The 17799-nt window shown below is 43.9% G+C and overlaps 1 protein-coding gene across 2 annotated transcripts in view; it reads left to right on the forward strand.

The window, feature by feature from the left end:
* Positions 1 to 17799, forward strand: part of PLEKHG4 (pleckstrin homology and RhoGEF domain containing G4) — a 202385-nt gene that overhangs the window by 175368 nt on the left and 9218 nt on the right. For both annotated transcript variants that reach the window (XM_068260278.1, XM_068260277.1), the window contains exons 15-22: positions 1344 to 1593; positions 3424 to 3513; positions 3596 to 3820; positions 4854 to 5024; positions 7749 to 7926; positions 10607 to 10723; positions 12983 to 13237; positions 15210 to 15433. In XM_068260278.1, the coding sequence (XP_068116379.1) occupies positions 1344 to 1593; positions 3424 to 3513; positions 3596 to 3820; positions 4854 to 5024; positions 7749 to 7926; positions 10607 to 10723; positions 12983 to 13237; positions 15210 to 15433 (1510 nt within the window). The remainder of the gene's footprint in view (positions 1 to 1343; positions 1594 to 3423; positions 3514 to 3595; positions 3821 to 4853; positions 5025 to 7748; positions 7927 to 10606; positions 10724 to 12982; positions 13238 to 15209; positions 15434 to 17799) is intronic.

Consider the following 17799-nt stretch of genomic DNA (forward strand, 5'->3'; position numbering starts at 1 on the left):
CAACAATTGAGATTACGCCTCGAAAGAATTCGGTCCCAGCTGAAGTCGTCTGGTCGGATGCGTGGTGTTCTCTCTCTTGTGTGTTTTTGTACTATTAGTGTTAAAAGATAGATTTTCTAAAAATAAGTTATTCTCGAAAATATGAAACCTCACCAATGGAGATGAGATAAAATGGTATTTTGGAGCTCCCCCTGCTGGTGTCACTAGGAAAGTGCTGTATGTTGTGTTTTGATGCAAATAAATCTGACCTGCATGCAAAATGTGTGCAGCGTGGAAATGGGCCAATCATATGCAACATGGAATGTCCCGATTCTGAGCTGCATACGGTTTGTGTGCAAATTAGTTATTTACAGCTCATTTACTATAGGGAAATCCGCTACTACATCATCGGGGGGGAATGTTGACGCTGATCGCTGGCTGAGGCGTTGGGGCATCATGTGCGACTGTACACACATGCTAGATTTCAGCAGATGTGGTAGTTTTCAGCCTCCTCAGCCAGGTTTCATCTGTCATGTGTACACAGCTTACAGGGAAACCGAGGTGACATGATGAGATAGACCTGTGTATGAACAGTGCTAAGCACACTGACTGTGCTGTGTTCTTTTATTTTCTTGCTCTGCCTTAAAGGGTTAAACATCTGGTATGAAAGTGACCGTTTCTATCCGGGTCGGGACAGGGTCAGACTATAGCATAACCCTCACTGATAAGTAATTACAGCCATAAAACACTTTCCTGTCAGTAAATGGCTTCTGAGAGCAAAAAAAAAGATAAAAACAGTCAATAATTCATAGATTTGAGCGCTAGCATACTTCCATGAAGGGGTCATTGAGCAGAGACAATGAAACAGTAAAAACTAGATTTATATATACAATAAAACTGTGATATCTTTTCAAAAAAACAAAACAAAAAACATTTTTAGGAGGAGGATAGATGCAATTATTTTTCTCATCCGCTTATTTTCACCTCAGATGTCCTTTAAGACTGAAGACATTGACCAGTAAACCACTGTGACTATCCCTCCCTCCACTGTCCAACCGGTGACTGATTGGTCCAAGCCACATGCAAGCTGTCTTGATTAGGATGCCATTGTCCATGTCTAATAAGGAGTTATGTTGCTTAGTTATCTCTCACAAAGTGACTTTAGCAGTGTAAGAGACTTCACTACTATGACAGTAAATAGAGTCTCTCTTCGACTTATAAAACAGTTTGATCTAACCAGCAGGTGGCACTGCACACATGACACCTATATTTGTAACATACCTCAAATGAAAGCAATATGCTTTAGCTACTATGTCTCATTTTGTAATAGAAAAGCTTACATGTGTTTGTATCTTCCTGTGTAGTAAGTTGCGGCATATTATTGATGAAATGGTCACCACTGAGCGGGAGTACGTCCGCTCCCTCTGGTACATCACTGAGAACTACTTTCCTGAAATGGATCGCATGGACCTTCCTCAGGATCTCCGCGGAAAGAGAGGCATCATCTTCGGCAACCTGGAGAAGCTGAGGGATTTCCACAGCCAGTATTTCCTGAAGGAGCTGGAGAGTTGCTGCAATCACCCTCTAAGAGTCAGCCACTGCTTCCTCCGACACGTACGTAGGCCTGCAAACAGTGGCACGACATCACTTCCTGTTCTTTGGGTGAAACCTGGCCTAATGCCCCAGATAGGGAATTCTTGTATCACACAGACCCCTGGAGGTCCTCTTATGAGCTTACAGCCCATTTATAGTCATGGACACCTATTCTTCTGTCTTGTATGACATATCCTGCAAGTCACTCAAGCCTGCTTGCTGACTCTCACATGATCACTTCTCACACCCTACCTTCTACCTCATGCTGTGAAAAGCAGGAAATTTGGGCGCCAGTTGGCAGCAGAAGATTGGGTGCCTCATAGGCGCCTGTAGAAAATATTGCTAAAAGTGTAAAAATTCGGCGTTCGCGGCACCTGATAAATAGCGGGGTGCCTGTTCGGCGCCGAATATTTTTTTGGGATGGGAGGGGCATAAAGGTTAGGCATCCATGGGGAGGGTTTTAAGGTTAGGTGTGGAAGGGGGAGACTTTAAAGAGAGCCCAAAGTGGATGTATTAAAATGTAATAGGACCCAGAGGCATGCCATGTGCACAGTGACCTGCCTCTGTGTCTCTCTATTGCTGCTGCTAGTTCCCCCTGCGCTCTGCTGTCCCCTAAAAAATATTGCCTGGCTAGCGACAATCTGCTTGTCGCTAGCCTGCTTTGTTTACCTGCAGCCTGTCAATAACTTTTTCTAGCATCACCTCCACAGTGTAGCTCCCCCCGCCGCTCTCCGCCTCCCTATAGCTTCCTCCAGTCGGAAGCTAAGCCGCAACCCACAAAGTACTCCTGTGTTATTTGTCTTACAGCCACTAGGACGCGCTCTATAGGCAGTAGCAGTGTTAGGGAGACTTGCCCAAGATCCCCTACTGAATAGGTGCTGGCTTACTGAACAGGCAGAGCCGATATTCAAACCCAGGTCTCCTGTGTCAGAGGCAGAGCCCTTAACCATTACACTATCCAGCCATGCTTCTGATTGGAGGAAGCTAGCGAGGCGGGGGGGGGGGGGGGGGGGAGGGGGGGACTACACTATGGAGGAGTTACTACTTACTAAGAGTTACTAATCCTTTACTTATACATGCAATGGCTGAAGCTGTAACATGTACACGAACTAGATTGCCAAGAGCCATAACAAACTGGCCTGGGGTTGTAGTTTTGTGATTTCAACACATCTTAAAGGGAACCTGAGGTAAGAGATATGGAAGCTGCCACATTTATTTCCTGTTAAACAATACCAGTTGCCTGGCTGACCTGCTGATCTCTTTGGCTGCAGTAGTGTCTAAATCACACCTGAAACAAACCTGTGGCTAATCCTGTCACACTTCAGTCAGAGAGATCTGATCTGCTGCATGCTTGTTCGGGGTCTATGGCTAAAAGTATTAGTGGCAGGGGGTCAACAGGACAGCCAGACAATATTTTTAAAGTGTACCAGAGCTGTCATAAAAAGATTTGATACTCACTCAGGGCTTTCTCCAGCAGTGTAAACAAGTGTGACTCCCACACCGTCCTCCCGCGGTCTGCCGATCAGCCCCGGTAACTGGCTCAGTCTGGGTCTACTGCGCATGCATAGGAGGTCCGCACATGCGCAGAAGGCCGAGACTGGACACGACTGAGCCAGTTACCGCGGCTGAGCGGCAGGACGACGGCGAGGGTGTTTATGCTGTTGGAGGAAGTATCAAATCTTTTTATGACAGACACTTTAAAAGGAAATAAATGTCAGCCTCCATATCTCTCTCACCTCAAGTTCCCTTTAAATTATTTTATTGATGTTTTTCCAATCTCTTGCAGGTAACAAGGTGGAAGTTGAAGTGTCCGGATAGTAACTTATTTGTGTCTTTTTTTTCTTCCTGCAGAAGGACCAGTTTGGGATGTATGCCTTGTACAGCAAGAATAAGCCCAGGTCGGACCTCTTGCTCGCCAGCCACGGGAATGTCTTCTTTAAGGTGAGGTTGTATTATTGGTGGGTTGGCGTGTCTTCTCCTGAGATGTGGCCGGATGTGTAACAGTGGCTGTTCCTCCGCACAGAATAAGCAGCGGCAGCTGGGAGATAAGATGGACCTGGCCTCCTACCTGCTGAAGCCCATCCAGCGTATGAGCAAATATGCCCTCCTGTTGAAGGACCTCATCAAGGAGTGTGAAGAGGCCCAGGAACAGGAGATGGTGTATCTCAGGGCTGCAGAGGAAATGGTGCGCTTCCAGCTTCGCCATGGCAACGACCTTCTAGCTATGGACGCCATACGAGACTGCGATGTGAGTATATGAGGGTTGAGGAGATGGTCAAAGAGGGGCAGTAATCCCGGCATTCACGCAGCCTGAAACTGGAGCGGTCTTATGCCAAGCTTCATACGATCTGCTAGCTGAAATATTATCATTATACATGTACTGAGTAAATCAGCTGTCAGCTTAACATAACCTTGATGCAGACCGGCTACTATTAATTCAGCTTCAGTTTAAAGTCATTTGCTCAGTCTTCCCTGGTGTGCAGAGACTTTTGGCATTGTGTAAACGGGAATAAATATGGCAGCTTCCATATTGCTCTCACCATCGGGTTCACTTTAAGTAGAACTCGGCTGTGTGTTACATAGAACTTAATAGATTGGTTATTGCATTTAGTCTTTGAGAACAGATATTACCTTGCTTGTAATATGCTCTAAAAGTTCACACTTTCTGTACATTGTATATCATGGAGTTTGTCTAAATTGACTTTCCGAAGGTCTTTTTACATGCTGTGCACTACTCGGAACAGCTTGCTTGTATTTCATAACCTGGCCCCACATACTGAATGCTGTTGTGCAGAGGGTCTTCCATACTGGCTCACGTCACATGACTCCTGTACACTGGCGCGTTCACAATCCCCCTTGTACTGACATCACTGCCCTTCTATTGGGGGTGTGTCTTCTGTTCTGGAATAGGTCACATGACTCCTGGTACACTGGCACGTTCACAATCCCCCTTGTCCTGACATCACTGCCCTTCTATTGGGCGGTGTGTCTTCCGTTCTGGAATAGGTCACATGACTCCTGGTACTCTGGCACGTTCACAATCCCCCTTGTCCTGACATCACTGCCCTCCTATTGGGGGTGTGTCTTCCATTCTGGCACGTCACATGACTCCTGTACACTGGCACTTTTACAATCCCCCTTGTAGTGACATCACTGCCCTCCTATTGGGAAGGGGGGGGGGGGGGGTGTCTTCCATTCTGGCACACGTCACATGACTCCTGTAACTGGCACTCACTGTTCACTTGCACTGACATCTCCTCCCTCGTCTATCCTGCTAACAGGTAAACTTGAAGGAACAGGGGCAGCTGGTCAGACAGGATGAGTTCACCGTGTTGCTCGGCCGCAAGAAATGCCAGAGACACGTCTTCCTCTTCGAGGATCTCATCTTATTCAGCAAACCTAAAAGGATTGAGGGCGGCCTGGACGTTTACATCTACAAAAGGTCCTTCAAGGTAAGTAAATGTAATCATCCATTACAGGAGAACTGCTCTTTCCCTATCCACAGTCATTACAGGAAAAAAGGGGGAAAAGCCTTGCAAGACACCTTAAAGAGAAACCGCCGCCAAGAATTGAACCTCATCCCAATCAGTAGCTGATACCCCCTTTCCCATGATAAATCTATTCCTTTTCACAAATTGATCATCAGGGGGCTCTGTATGGCTGATATTGTGGTGAAACCCCTCCCACAGTGTGATGTCAGGACCATGGTTCTGACATCACACTGTGGGAGCCTTGTTGCATTGTGGGAAATAACAGCTGTTTCCAACTGCCAAAGAAGCTAGCAGCATCTCCTTCCAGTGACATCACCTGCCAGCAGTAAAAATGTCACCATGTGATAAATGTCAGAATGTAAATCAGGGAGAGGAAAGATTTTACAATGGGTAAACACTGACTGAATCATTTATACATAATTATTGTAAAAATGAAGTACTTTTTTTTATTACATTATTTTCACTGGAGCTCCTCTTCGCGTGTGCTTTTTTTCCGATCACAGTAGTCATGCCTGCTGCATTTTTTGTGTGCTTGAGCTTCTATACCAAGGATAGCGAGTGATTGCCAAGCATCTTTCCTGCACTCTTATACAAACCATAGGAGTGCAGGAAAATCTCTCAGCAATCGTGCCGCTATGCGATTTGGCAATTCAAAATATTTTTCCACTTTTTTTTTCTCCTCCCATGGGAAATTGTGAATGCACTGCAATTACGCTGTACAGCTGTTGGATTGCGATAGTGGAAATAGCGAATGGGATTGCGTTTCTTGGTGGTAATGAGCCCTTATGGGCAAAGCTGTCTTCCCAGAATTCATGTTACCCATTGTTATGTCTTTGCTATCTGTTTATTGGACTTGAGCTCTGGCTGAAATAACAGTAGTAATCGTCCTCGCAGATGGAGTTATGCGTCTAATCTTGTCTGTAGAGTGAAAACATTCCAGGCGGCCTGAAAGCAGGACGTCACGTGACATAAACATCTTCCACCAGCACAATGAGTGTCGGTAACTAGCGGCTCTCAGAGAGGAGTCTGGAGGTCACACAATATTATGGAACAGCGGAGAGGAAACAGACAGCGCTAGATACCAGTTATCACCACCATGCGCTGATATGGACGGATTATCTCATGCAGCTGAAATATCTTGAGTGTTTTCCAAGGTCATGAGCAGGGCTGTGGAGTCGATACAAAAATCATCTGACTCCAACTCCTCAGTTTATGAAACCTCCCACTCCAGGTACTCAAAATTGCTCCAACTTCTTGACTCCCAGCCCTGGTCATGAGGAATATAGATGTTTCCTGTTAGGATCGGGGTACCGTTTTTACAAATAAGATCTGTGCCGTGAATTGGCTCAGGCATGACTTGGTAGGTGACGTAACATGAGAACCTTTTGGCTCAAGGTTTTGCTCACTAACCACACTTTGGCTGCAATTCACAAAGGGCTGTTCGATAAAAAAATCAGGCTGGTAAAATACCGCATTCGGTATTTTAGATTTTTTGGGGGCAATTCATAAAGAGTTTCACAGGTGCGGTAAAAGTTCAGTAATTTACCAAAAGTCATGGTTTTAATTCACAAAGACCTGTTCGGTAAATAGTAGTACAGCTGCGTGGAGTCTCTGTTTTGACACATGGCGTTCTCCCACTTCTGTGCAGTGACGGCATAATAGTAAAAGGCATCCCTGCCATCCCTTTAGATGTATGTTTGTTCTACTCCCTCTGATTATGTCTTATTAGTCTTTATTAACATTTTATTTTATTGCCAGAGTTTAGAAGAACTTCCAAAAAACATAAGACATGCTATGCTTAGATAGTTTCCCCACTAGCTCCTCTGCATCTTCAAACAGAAACCTAAAGGGTTACACGTCTGAAGGTCTGCAGGGGAAATCTCTTTTGTGCCCACCTGGACTCTCCCGAGAAGGTATCGGAGCCTATCAGCGTGTTCCTATTGGCTCTCTGCTTCTGACAGGCATGGGTTATCCCTCTCTGCTTCTGACAGTCATGGGCTGTCGCACGCATTTAGACATATCAGAGCTGCCGGTAATCACAGCACAGATTATTGGGCTTTACCACATATTCTAATCTTTATGAATTGACCTTTACTGACGTGTGTTGAGGTATTTACCGCACAAGTCGGTAATTTACCTCACTGGTTGGCAATTTCTGCTTGCCATGCGGTAACAGCCTTTATGAATGAACCTCCCCTGGCGGTAATCCCGAGCTGCGCTCTGGCTAGCCGCTGGGAGCTCAATGTAGAGCAACGGAGCGCAACGGGCATTTTACACCCCTGCCGGGGGATACAAGCGCAGGCAGCCATTCTACTTCCTCTCTACGGAGGCTCTGAATCACTCTGGTGAGATTGCAGTCATTGATCCCACCAAGGAGTTACAGTGCCACCCGGAGGATGGAGGGAAAATTGCAGCGCTGGAACCTAGGAAGGTAAGTCAGTGCTGTGGCTGCTGCTGGCTTTCTGGCAGCATGATTTTTTTTCCTGATTTTAGGGTCTGAAACATTCAGAAAAAAACCCTAAAATCAGGAAATAATCATACCGTCAGGGAGGTTATCATTTTCCCAAATGTTCAGTAAAATCAGCTGTTTTCTGCAATACAGCATGCGGTAATGCTTTGTGAATTGATGTCATTATGTTATCTGCTGTGGGCAGGGCTGTTTATGGTAATTTTTCTACTCGACAGACGGCAGATATTGGCCTAACTGAGAACTCTGGAGACAGTGGCCTGCGCTTTGAGATCTGGTTCAGGAGACGTAAATCCAATGATACGCACGTACTACAGGCCAGCAGCATTGAAGCAAAGCAAGCCTGGACCACAGACATCGCTAAAATCCTTTGGCAGCAAGCCACCAGGAATAAAGGTTGGTTATGAGTTGTTGGGTTTTCATTTCATTTTTAAGTCCAGATCCAGTTTTTTTAATTCCTGTTGCTGCCCTGCCCCCAATCTAACACCAAGAAGGAACCCTCGGTATCCCCAAATACTCATCTAAGGGGTCTCAAAATTCAGGGACCAGGTGGTCCCTTCCTCTAAGTGGACTTGCATGTCTTCTCACACTGGTGATGGGTTGTGCTGTCCCTGGAACAGGAGACTGAGTAGTACGCTGGGCTGTTCTCACTCCCAGAAACTCCAGTGTTAAAAAACCAACATTTAAATTAAAAAAAAAAAGTGTATGTCTGTGTATAAAATGTACAATTTTCCATCAATAAAAGGCACTACAAATTTCCTTTTTTCCTATGTCGCGGTCACTATAGGTTGTAAAAATGACTATCCTCATGGGGGATTCTCTGGGTTTTCTTTATTTTCAATTGTACTTACTGTATGGCAGTAAGTTCATTTGCAAGCGAGTAGGGATGCTGGCCTGCTTCTTTGTTTTGGTCCTCTTCAGGGAGAATTTTGAAAAAAAAATAAAGGAGATACTGAGAATCCCCCCATGAGGAGATAACTTAGTCCAAAATCTGTCAGATCTCTCAGATGTTTACTTCCTACTGTAAGTGACAGCAACATGGAAAAAAAACATTTATAGTACATTTTACTCTAGTTCATATAAGTATGTGTATATATGAATTTTAAATGTTAGTGTTTTGTGATAGCAGTTCTTTAACCTCTAAATATGTGAAATTTGTCACTGGATCGTTAGGGGAGCCGTGTATAGGCAATGCTAAGCTTTGAGGGAAACTTGCTGTCTCTTTAATTTCTAAGGAGAAGCACATGATCAGATGAGCAGCTACAGGAAGGGGTGGGATCTTTACCTCAGAGCAGAAGCTGATTGGTTGTTAATTTCAACCAATGACAATCCCCATCTAAGGACAGTTTCAGGGGAAACAAACCTACCAGTATGTATTTGGGTAATTTGGGCCGTTGGAAGGAACCAAAGAGGACACATGTTCATGTAATTAAGGTGCTGGGAAATTTGTACGCAGGGTGTAGCTGAAACACGGCTCACCCTGCTCCTGCAATAGTCCTGGCAGCATTAATTACTATTCCCCCATCCAAGCTACCATTTACTTGGGGATAAGATTTAATTTGGCTGTCAGCTATTTCTGGAGGCCAAATTGCGCTGTCTTTATCGTAATTTGGGCTCTGTCTTTTGATGGGACCCAAATTACTGTCTGAACACCGCTATAGCTGTAATTCACAATATGGCCTACGGGGGCGCCTGGTGTGGCCAACTTTACAGCACGTTTTTTGCCCATTTCGGAGAGAACATGTGAATACCATACAGAGCCATGTACTGTGCTGACTTGAGATTCATAACCTAGGACTGCAGTCCTGCAAGGTGTAAGTGCAATGGCATTATAGCCAGAGAATACTGGAGCAAATGTAAATCAGTCTCAGCTGAATTACCCACGTCACCTACAAGGGTTTTTCCCCTTAAAAACCAGAGCAATTTTCACCTGTCAGCGCTCCTTCCATTCATTCGCCTATAACTTTATTACTACTTTTTCACAACGAAACAAACTATATATTGTTTTTTCCGCCACCAGTTAGGCTTTCTTTGGGGGTTACTTTTTGCTAAGAATTATTTTATTCTAACTGCATTTTAACAGGAAAAATAAGGGAATAAATTGAAAAAATTCATTATTTCTCAATTTTTGGCCATTATAGTTTTAAAATAATAAATGCTAGCGTAATTTAAACCCACACATTTTCTTTGCCCATTTGTCCCAATTATTGCAATGTTTAAAATATTTCCCTAGTACAAAGTATGGCGCCAATATTTTATTTGGAAATAAAGGTGCATTGTTTTCAGTTTTGCGTCAGTCACTATTTACAAGCCCATAGTTTAAAAATTAACAGTAATATATCTCTTGACATACATATTAAAAAAAAGTTCAGTCCCTAAGGTAACTATTTTCTGTATTTTTTTTTCAATTTGTAATTTATTTTTTTTCAAATGCAAAAAATATTTGGGTGATTATGGGATAGTATCAGAGCGAAAGTGTTAATTTTAAATGTATTTGTGGGTCCTTTCTTTAAAAAAATGTGTGTAGGTGTAATTTTACCATTTGGACACAGGATGTCCTCGCGCATTACTTCTTATTACATCTTTACAGTACGCTAAATAGGAAGTAATGCGAGCATGGGTTTCTTCGGGAAGTAAACGAATGATCGCAGCATCTCTTTCATGCTTGCGACCATTCATACAGGGACAGAGATTAATGAATGGGAAGTGAGTCCCCATTCATCCATCTCCCGTCTAACGATCAGTGGCGATAACGAGCGCCAGAGTGTGCGGTGGGAAGGGGCATAGTAGCTACATCCCTGTAAGGGGAAGAGGGAATTTGCAGGGATGTTGTTACTCGTCCTGGAGGAGGGGAAGTGGATTAGTTGGTCAACATTTTCGTATCTATCCTGGTAAGTTGATCCCAGCATCGTCATTGCTCAGAAGATTCAACACATTAAAACGCAACCTTAAAAAAAACCAAGAAAACACACTACCCTGATGTTTACCCCAATGTTCTGCTAGCCCAGACCTGTTCCATGTGGTGAAAGCATGAAGACCTTGAACCTTCTGTAATAAAGATTTGTGTTCTTTGCAGAGATCCGCATGCAGGAAATGGTGTCGATGGGTGTCGGTAACAAGCCCTTCCTGGACATAAAGCCAAGCGACGCTGCAATTAACAATCGCGCTATCGATTACATCATGAAGGGCAGAGGTAAGACCGGCTGCGAGGTCGCGCTGTTTCGTGCTGTATTGTAGTGTATTGTAGTCTGAGTAACAGAAACATGCTGCAAGCTCACTATATAAACACTGCTCAGGAAATCATGTTCATTGGGGGCAGCAGTAGGTGAGATGTCCTCACATGTCTATACCAGTAGCTGGCAGGGATGGGCAGTGAGATGTCACCTTGGCGGAATTCAACTGCTCCCTTTTTCAAGCTACAGTCCCATATCGACTTAGATCACATTTAATCCCATTGACTGTGATCCCCATGAGGAAGTGCTAAGTGGTACAAGTCACTGGACACGGGAGGAGGAGTCACCAGCATGACAGGTGACTACGGGCCCAGGGGGTTCGCATACACTTAGGGTAAATCATTCAAAACTATTGATAGGGTGGTCATGTTGCAGTTTCAATATCTGCCAGATTCCATCATTATGATCGAATCAGCCAGATATCGATGCTGAAAATGACGTTATGAACTTTCTCTGGGCTGGGATTGCAGCTATCACTTTCCTGGCATCATGGAGCTAGAGGACCCAGCCTGGTACTTTGGATATAATTACTGTAAAAAACAAACATTGTTACTGAAAGCGGACCTGAACTCAGAGCTTCCTCTCTGCTGTAATGGATTAATAGCAGAAATAAAATTTATAAAGTGGTTCAAAGCTGTGCAGAACGGTTTGAATAAGGACAACAACTTTCTATATTGGTATGAGGCGGATGATATTTAAACTTTCTCAGCCATTCTAGCTGAACTTGTGAACTAAGAATTTACGATACCTCTGGGTCAATCCTAATCCAGGTCTGTGAGCAGGGAGTAAACAAGGATCATTATCAACCTCTAACCCCATTTAGATGGTCTGTTTGAATTAAGGCATCTTAATGACATGTATTTATGCTTGAAAAAAATATCTGTTTTCCCTTTTGATGTTGCATGTATAAAGCTGTCTGTACCACCAGTTTGCAAACTAACAGGTTATAAGCCAGACGAAGGCTGCAAGGCCGAAAGCTTGCTTATTTTTATTCATTTTTAGTTAGCCAATAAATGGTATCATCCTGATTTAAAACTTCTTGCTTTTACTGATGGCTAACACGGTACAATACCCTACTGCTGTAAAAGATAAGGTTGGTGTAATTGCCTTCTTAAAACAGAAGGAAATTTGCAATAATTCAGTTATAAATGAACATTTGTGGTTACCCACAATGCACTACCAGTAAATATGCAAATTATCCCTTTTCGCCCTTGTAAGCCAAGCAAGCATCCAGAACCGCTGGTGTATAGCAAGCTTATAGCTTTAAGTTTTACACAGCCATATCAAACCCACATGTAGACAGCCTGTTTCGGACTTTTGGTCCTCATATAAAAGATAAGCAACAGCATAATAACCTTTACAGTAAAACATTTCTTTGTTACAGCTCACAGAACTCCTGCAATAAATCTGCAGTGTGTCTACTTCCTGCTTTCATGGAATATAGTTAATATATATTAACATCCTGTGTTTATAAATTAGCTGCTCTGCGGAGGCAGTCAGCTGAGTGATCAAATTACAGTTGTGATTAGTCACAGATGAGAGGGAAGTAGACAGGCTAAACTCTCTAAATACATACAGAGACCATTTCTCTGTTTCCCTTCTGTCCTGTGCAAGAGTTCAGTTCCACTTTAATACAAATGTATTAGAATTTATGGAAAGCTGGACTAGAGATTGGAAACGTGCAAACCGTAACGTCTCGTTCACATTAGACGCATTGCTGTCCGTATTTCGGCAACACATGCAGGAGACAGACGCGCACGAATATCGAGTGCATAGACTGCACTGTCTGATGTTCACACTGCATGCATTGCGTACTAATGCGGTGCGCGAATGCATGCTGCACACAAAACCAGCCGCTGACCCATTCAGCAACGCAAGCAAACGCGGATGGTGTGTGATCGTGCGTGTTGCGTTCCGTATGCACGCCAATCTGTGTGTGATGTGAAGGTGCGAGGCTTAGGGCTGATTCACACTACGAGAGCTTTTTAAACGCCAGAGATTTTAAAAATGCAATGCTGTGGGGGATTGTTACAAAATCACATTGCTCCGGTGTGAACACACACATAGGATAACATTAGCAAGAGCTTTTAAAATCCCAAGCACTCAGAAAAGCTCCTGTAGTGTGCACCAGCCCTAGGGGAGTCCTCATTGCTCTGTATCTGTACATAATATAGTGTGTTTGTTTTGCTGCATAGAAGTAATGCATGTGTTGTTTGCAGGGGCGAGGACTAGAGCCTCCATTGCTGTGTCCTTATTTGACCACTCAGACCCTTATAAGAGGAACCAGGCCCCCATCACTTGCAGCTCTGTGCCTTCTGCCTGCGGACCCTCCTCTGCCTCCCTCCTGGGACCCCTCAACCTGCACATGTATGGCAATCAGAGCATGCTGGCCGCCAACAGACCGTTCGAGAGCAGCAACTGCCTGGAGGAGGACGAGCTGGAGAACGAGACCAGCTGCAGCCAGCCTTCCATGAGTAAGCACAGCTCTATGGCGTCCACATTCACCACTTAAAGGGGAAATCTTTACTTTCTCATTTTTAAGCTTAGAATATTGAGGCTCTGTAAAATGAAATGTTAACACATTAAATAAATGAAATTTGAAAAAAACTGCAGTCAAGTTACTCAGTTTGTAAAGTGTCATGAGTATTGAATAGCAGTAGCAGTGTGCTTAGAGGCACCCACTGTGCAGAGTAGCTGGACAAAATCTGCTGCTTGACAGAGGTGAATCTTTGTAGAATGCTGCTGTGTCAGCTGATCACCCCACAATGCAGTCACGTCGGGCAGAACAGACTTTTTGGGGGTTTTACGATTATTCTAATGGTCGTTTGAGGGAAAAAAAATGAAAAATCAGTTAAAATGAGTGAATAAATCTTTTTATTTTATGCATTGACTTTCTTAATCACTTTGGATTCTTGGATGTTAAGCTAATGCCCATGAATAAAATCTGCTGCTGCACGCTCCTGTGCATGCATCCGTTCAGCAGTAAATGATTGCTGCCATAGCAACATTCGTCTATGAAAAAAAAAAAAAAGTTAAGGACCGCGGGCTTAAAGGACAACTGAAGTGAGAGTTATATGGAGGCTGCTATATTTATTTCCTTTTAAGCAATACCAGTTGCCTGGCTATCCAGCTGATCCTTTGCCTCTAATACTTTTAGCCATAGCCCCTGAACAAGCATGCAGCAGATCAGGTATGTCTGACATCGTCAGATCTGACAAGATTAGCTGCATGCTTGTTTCTGGTGTTATTCAGACACTATTGCAGCCAAATAATCAGCAGGGCTGCCAGGCAACTGGTATTGTTTAAAAGGAAATAAATATGGCAGCCTCCATATTCTTCTCAATTCAGGTTGTTTTTAAACCCCCCAAAGACCAGGCCATTTTTTTTACAAAATTGGCCACTGCAGTTTAAGGCCTTGCTGCAGGGCCGCACAACTTGGCACACAAGTGATTTCCCCCCTCCACCCCCCTTTTTTTTTTGCCCACCAACAGAGATTTCTGTTAGTGGGCTATGATCGTGCTTCCAGGATGGCTTTTATATTTTTAATTAAATATTTATATCTTTTATTGTTTAAATAAAATCCGTTTTTTTGTACACCCCCCTCCCTCTCCCCACCAGCCAATCACTGTGATTGGCTATCATAGGCTTCAGTCTATGACAGCGGATCACATCTGAGCCTGCCAGATGGATAGCAGTGTCACACGGCTGTCCCCAGTACAGTGCTGCCTTAGATTGCAGCGCTGTACGGTGTAAATAGACGGCGGTTTCGCTGTCTAACAGTCTGTCATTTCAGGGGTACTTTAATATCCCTGGACAGCTGTAATGACTGCCGCCCGAAGTGATCATTACTGCAGTTCGGGCCCCAATGCTATATGTGCTGTTGCCTAGCAATGTACCTGTACATCCCTGGGATCTCCAAACTGCGCCCCCTAGTGATAGCATCCAATCACTACAGACGCACAGGCTGGCTATAATGGTCCACTACATCCCAACTAGTACTGTAACAAGACACAAGTGGTATCATTCTAACCAGGACAAGCCAAAGAACATCTATTGATGTGTGTTTTACAACTGTGGTAATTGTCAAGCGAAAATTAGGAAGGATGGAAAAAATGTATTTTTATGCCCTTTTTTCCACTGTAACTTAGAAAAATATTTTAAATTAAGTTCAAATATTGTAATTCAATTTTAAAGGTATTCTAAGTCTTTCTTATCCCCCCCCCCCCCCCCCAAAAAAAAAAAAATCACTTTGATGGCGTAGTGATAATTAATACATCAAAACTTTTTTTTTTAATTAACGACACAGCTGAAATTACAAAATTGTCAAATATTAATATTTCTCAGTACCGTATTTAATTTAAAAAGTTCAGCTATTTTTACAGCCAAATATAAATATGTGAATAATGCGCTATGGAGCCTGTAGTGAGTAACTGTCTGTCCTTCCAGCGACGGAGAGCTCGGAGTCCTCGCAGTGCATGTCTGGCGGCGGATCCAGCGGCTCGGACAGCGGCTGTGTCTCTGGCATCCCCCAGGATAACCTATCAGAAGATGCTGCATCTCCGTGTGACACCTCAGCACAATACAGCTTTCCAGAGAGGCGGAGCCGCTCCGGGGTCGTCTCCCCCGCGCCCGAGAAGTCCAGGTTCATCAACAGGCAATACATTTCCGCGGTAAGTCTGGAGCTTTATACGGCATAGAGTGTGTGGCATATAAGCAATTCATCCCCTGGCAGCACATCGCGAGGCTGGGGTCACATGACAAAGCAGAAAGGTAGCATTTTTTGTGCGTTTGTGTTTTTTGATGCGGTTTGCGAATACAAAACGCATATGCATTTTTCATGCGCTTTTCTATTTAGTTTTATGCAAATCACTAGGAAGACAACAGGAAGAGAAAATGCATCACTAAACAATTTTTTAAGCAAAAAGGCATGAAAAATGCATACCATTACGTCCATTGACTTTCATTATGTGCGTTTTGGCAGCCATCCTGCATATTATGCAACAGAACCAGCGGTTTGCAAAATGTATACTGAAAACCGCAGATGCGGTTTTTACTTGCTTGTTCTTCCTGCGGCCCATAGACTTCCATTAGCGGCAAAAACGCAGCGTTCCTGCCATGTGTGCACCGAGCCTCAATGTAATCACCATCATGTATGTCCAACTCCCAGCAAATCAGCTGTCTCCCTGCTGGGGGCACTATTGCTACAATCCGTACAAAATAATGTTTTGGTATGCTTGTCTAAAGGGGCCCATACACTGGTCGATTTCAGCAATCGATCGATTCTATAGGATCTGCTAATCGATCGATTTGCGGCCGATTTCAATCGATTTGATCTATCTGACTTAACGGAAAATCCAGCAGCAGATCGATGGCCTATAGAGTTGCATTGGATCTAATGGTGCAGTAATGCATTTAGATTAATTTTTCAATAGATATCCAATATTTCTGAAATCTATTGGAAATCTGTTCCTAGTGTGTGGCACACATCAGATAGATTCCTGTCAGATTTGACCTGCCAGGCAGCTGACAGAAATCTATCTGATGGTCAAATCTGCTGCAAATCTATCATGGTTTAGGCACCTTAAAGGATACCCGAACTGACATGATGATATAGACATGTGTATGTAGAGTGACTAGCCCACAAATAACTATGCTGTGTTCCTCTTTTTCTTTCTCTGCCTGAAAGAGTTAAATATCAGGTATGTAAGTGGCTGACTCAGTCCTGACTCAGACAGGAAGTGACTACAGTGTGATCCTTACTGATAAGAAATTCCAAGGATAAAACACTTTCCTAGCAGAAAATGGCTTCTGACAGCAAGAAAGAGGTAAAAAGGGGAATTTCTTATCAGTGAGGGTCACAATGTAGTCACTTCCTGTCTGCGTCAGGACTGAGTCAGCCACTTACATACCTGATATTTAACTCTTTCAGGCAGAGAAAGAAAAAAAGGAACACAGCATAGTTATTTGTGTGCTAGGCACTGTACATACTCATGTCTATCTCATCATGTCACATGTCAGTTCGGGTATCCTTTTACACTCCAGCTGTTTTCAGTGACTTCTGTGATATGCGGAGTACAGATGGCTGATGATATGCAAATGATTCTGGCTTGCATAGGATTGGCCCAATTCCAAGTTACATAATATGTATGCAAATTAGCATCTCGTTAAGCATCTGTATAATCCTGATCAGTACTGCACTTTTCCTTCCGTTGCTGTCATATTATTAATGTGCAAATCTCGGTGAACAATCATTGTTTTTCCTGTATGTTTTTAGTGCAGAATCACTCAGATCAAACGAAAAGATAATTTTTATCAATCCACAGCATAAACCCATCCAAAATATTACTAATATAGCTACTTGTGCAGCACGGTGGCGTAGTGGATAGCACTCTCTCCTTGCAGGGCCAGGGTACTATCTGCACGAAGTTTGTATGTTCTCACCGTGTCTGTGTGGGTTTCCTCCAGGCGCTCCGGTTTTCGCCTACAAACATAAATAATTAAAGTAAACTTGAAATCATATTAAAAAAACAACCAAACTAGACACTTGCCTCCAGGGCCGGCCCTAGACTTTTTGCCGCCTGAGGCAAATTTAGAAAAAATGGCAGCCCCCCCCCAAGCCGTGGGTGGGGGGGCCGCCAAGCTGGAGGGGGTAATAATAATAATCCGAACATTTATATAGCGCTTTTCTCCTGTCGGACTCAAAGCGTTTAAGAGCTGCAGCCACTGGGACGCGCTCTGGAGGCCACCCTGCAGTGTTAGGGAGTCTTGCCTTGAACTCCTTACTGAATAGGTACTGACCCTAGCCGGGATTCAAACCCTGGTCTCCCATGTCAGAGGCAGTGCCCTTAACCAGTACTCTATTCAGCCACTAGCGGCAGGAAGGGGGTATTGGGCCTAGTGGTGGGGAGGGGGGTCGGACCCCCCCCTCCCTCGTCTAGGTCTCCCGATCTGTGCTCCACCTCCAGCTTTAAATAGCTCCATAGCTGCTGAAAGTAAGAGGTACGGGCGGGGATCACTCACCTCTTCCGGGTTCCAG

The sequence above is a fragment of the Hyperolius riggenbachi genome, chromosome 11 (genome assembly GCF_040937935.1).
Source record: "Hyperolius riggenbachi isolate aHypRig1 chromosome 11, aHypRig1.pri, whole genome shotgun sequence".
Lineage (NCBI taxonomy): Eukaryota > Metazoa > Chordata > Amphibia > Anura > Hyperoliidae > Hyperolius > Hyperolius riggenbachi.